The following is a 2,822-nucleotide window of genomic DNA, read 5'->3' as shown; positions in this document are numbered from 1 at the left end:
CCACGTCGGTCACTCGTTCATGGCCGTGTCCCTCCTCAGCCTGTCCCTGACCACGGCGTCCAGCACGGCGTGCAGCCCCTGGCAGGCGCGCTGGGCCATGTCCAGCACGGGCTGGAGCCTCTCCTGGTGCAGGCGGGCGCTGAGCTGGCACAGGGACAGGTGGCCCGAGGCCGGCAGCGTGGCCACCACCAGCCGGGGACCCCCGGCCGCCTCCTCGGCCGCGCTCAGGTCGGCCAGGGCCAGGGGGGGCCCCGCGGGGGGCTCGGCCAGCCCGGCCGAACCGGCCACCACCGCCCCCCGCATGGGCACCCCCGCGTCCAGCAGCGCCAGCCCCGCCGCGCTCACGCTGGCACCCAGCTCGCCCCCGTCCGCCTGCAGCACCTGGGGAGGGGGAAACGGGGTCAGGGCACCCCAAAAATACACCCAGATAAACCCCCAGCTTGCCCCTGTTCGCCTGCAGCACCTGGGGAGGGGGAAACGGGGTCAGGGGGGACAGGGCACCCCAAAACCACAGCCAGAGCCTGAGGGACCATTGGGATCTAACAGGACCAACACAGACCCTGAGGGACCCCCAGGATCTACTGAAACCCCCCCCAGAGCCTGAGAGACCCCAAGGATCTCCTGAGGTTCCCCTTAGGACACCCCTGGGACCACCCCAGGGTCTCTTGGGATCCCCCCAAGCTCATCCTGGAACCACCCCAGGGTCTGCTCCTGGCACCTGAAGCCCCCCACTCTCCCCACTGGGACCCTCCCCCAGACCCTTCTGCCCCCAGATTCTCCTCCTGGGACCCCCACCCCCCATATGTTCCCCATTGGGACCCCTCCCCCAAGACATCCCGGGACCCTCCGGGACGTCCCTGAACCGTCCCCAGACCCCCTCCCCCGGACTCACCTGGACGTGCACGTCGATCTGGGAGCGGGGGTACAGGTGGGTGAGCACGGCCCCCTCCAGGACCCCCCTGAGCAGCAGCGCCCGCTCCCCCGACCTCCGGTCCCCCTGGGGGGGTCTCCGGCGCCGCTCCCCGCCCCCCGCGAACGGGGCCGAGCTGCAGCGGCAGCTCAGCAGAGCCCGGTCAGGGGGGGCCTTGGCCCGGGACCCTCGGACCTGGGGAGGGGACAGAAACGGGGGGGGGGGCAGAGGGGGGGGGGGGGGGGAAACTGGGGCCCCCCGAAAGCCGGGAAGCCCCGGAGGGGGTGAGGAGGGAACCCGGGGCGGAGGGGTCACAACTCCCGGGGAAAGGGGGGGTCAGAGAGGATGCGTGGACATCGGGAAGGCCCCGGGGGGGGGCTCTCAGTGCCCGGGGAGGGGGGTCGGAGAGACCCCGCGGGGAGTGTCCCAGCCCCGGAGAGGGTTCGGAGGGAACCCGGGGCGGAGGGGTCACAATTCCCGGGGAAGGGGGGGGTCAGGGAGGATGCGGGGGCATCGGGAAGGCCTCGGGGGGGGCTCTCAGTGCCCGGGGAGGGGGGTCGGAGAGACCCCGCGGGGAGTGTCCCAGCCCCGGAGAGGGTTCGGAGGGAACCCGGGGCGGAGGGGTCACAATTCCCGGGGAAGGGGGGGGTCAGGGAGGATGCGGGGGCATCGGGAAGGCCCCGGGGGGGGGCTCTCAGTGCCCGGGGAGACCCCAGCCCGGGGGGGGGGTTCCCGCTCACCTCGTGCGGGCCGTACACGGCCGCCAGGACCTTGGTGTTGCCCTGCTCCAGGTAGGCCGAGCCGTCGGCCCTCGCCAGCACCCCCAGCCGGGCCCGCACCTTGCGCAGCTCGTCCGGGCGGCGCCCGTCGGCCCGAAACCCCGCGTCCGACACCAGCTCCAGCCCCGCCATCCCGGGGGGACCGATGCCGCTGCCGGTGCCGCTCCGGCTCCCACGTGGGCCCGGACTACAACTCCCGGCGTGCCCCGCGCGCGGCCGTTGACGCCGACGGTCGTGGCGAGTGAGGGGGGAGCGGACTACAACTCCCGGCGTGCACCGCGCGCGCCGCCCGCCAATGGGCGGCCACGTTTCCCCTCCCCGGCCGAGGCCACGCCCCCAATGGCGCAATCCACGTAAAGGCCGCGCCCCCGCCGTGAGCTCTCGCAGAGACCACGCCCCTCCGGCGGAGACCACGCCTCCCTCAGCGGTCACGCCCCCTCCTGACACGCCCCTTTAAAAGTCCCGCCCATCTCCCAAGCCCCGCCCCCCTCTGCCGGTGGCGGCGGCGGCACCGGACGGGACCGGAGCGACCGCAGCGCCCCCTGGCGGCCGGGACGGCACCGACCGGCCCGGCCCCGGCACCGACCGGGCACCGCCGCCCCTCCGCCGCGCGGGACCGGCACCGCACCGGCACCCACCGCGCCCTTCCGACCCTCTGCCGGTTCCCCCGGTCGGGCCATGGCGGCCCCGGCCACCGGCGGGTTCCAGTTCGCCATCGACCGCGGCGGGACCTTCACGGACGTGTTCGCCCGCTGCCCCGGCGGCCGCGTCCGCGTCCTCAAGCTGCTCTCCGAGGACCCCGCGTACCGGGACGCGCCCACCGAGGGCATCCGCCGCGTCCTGCAGGAGGTGCGACCCCCCGGGCACCGCGCGGGAACTCACCGGGAAACCCTCGGGACGCCCCGCGGGAACCCAACGGGAACCCTCTGGGAACTCACCGGGCACCCCGGGACCCCCCACGGGAGCCCTCTGGGAACTCACCGGGACCCGCGGGAACCCGCCGGGAACCCTCGGGACATCCCACGGCAACCCCGGGACCCCCTACGGGAACCCTCTGGGAACTCACCGGGACCCCGGGACCCCCAACGGGAACCCTCCGGGAACTCACCGGGACCCCCGGACACCCCACGGGA

General features: G+C 74.6%; 1 protein-coding gene across 1 annotated transcript; it reads right to left on the bottom strand.

Annotated features, from left to right (window-relative positions):
* Positions 1-6: 6 nt before the first annotated feature.
* Positions 7-1,870, bottom strand: EXOSC4 (exosome component 4). Its single transcript, XM_027707863.1, has 3 exons — positions 1,651-1,870; positions 893-1,105; positions 7-381 (listed from the first exon to the last, which is right to left on the bottom strand). Exons 1-3 carry the CDS (start codon positions 1,819-1,821, stop codon positions 10-12), a joined length of 756 nt encoding a protein of 251 aa, XP_027563664.1. The 5' UTR covers positions 1,822-1,870; the 3' UTR covers positions 7-9.
* Between the last annotated feature and the right edge of the window lie 952 nt (positions 1,871-2,822).

Source organism: Neopelma chrysocephalum, unplaced genomic scaffold (genome assembly GCF_003984885.1).
Source record: "Neopelma chrysocephalum unplaced genomic scaffold, ASM398488v2 Primary Assembly neopelma1_94906, whole genome shotgun sequence".
Taxonomy (NCBI): Eukaryota; Metazoa; Chordata; class Aves; order Passeriformes; family Pipridae; genus Neopelma; species Neopelma chrysocephalum.
The sequence above is the reverse complement of the archived record's forward strand: the minus strand, read 5'-3'. Positions and strand labels throughout refer to the sequence as shown.

Coding starts and splice junctions, on each gene's coding strand:
- EXOSC4 (XM_027707863.1), bottom strand. CDS start 1,821: ATGGCGGGGCTGGAGCTGGTGTCGGACGCGGGGTTTCGGGCCGACGGG. Junction 1,106..1,650: donor CCGTGTACGGCCCGCACGAG/GTGAGCGGGAAC, acceptor TCCCCTCCCCAG/GTCCGAGGGTCCCGGGCCAA. Junction 382..892: donor AGATCGACGTGCACGTCCAG/GTGAGTCCGGGG, acceptor CCCCCTCCCCAG/GTGCTGCAGGCGGACGGGGG.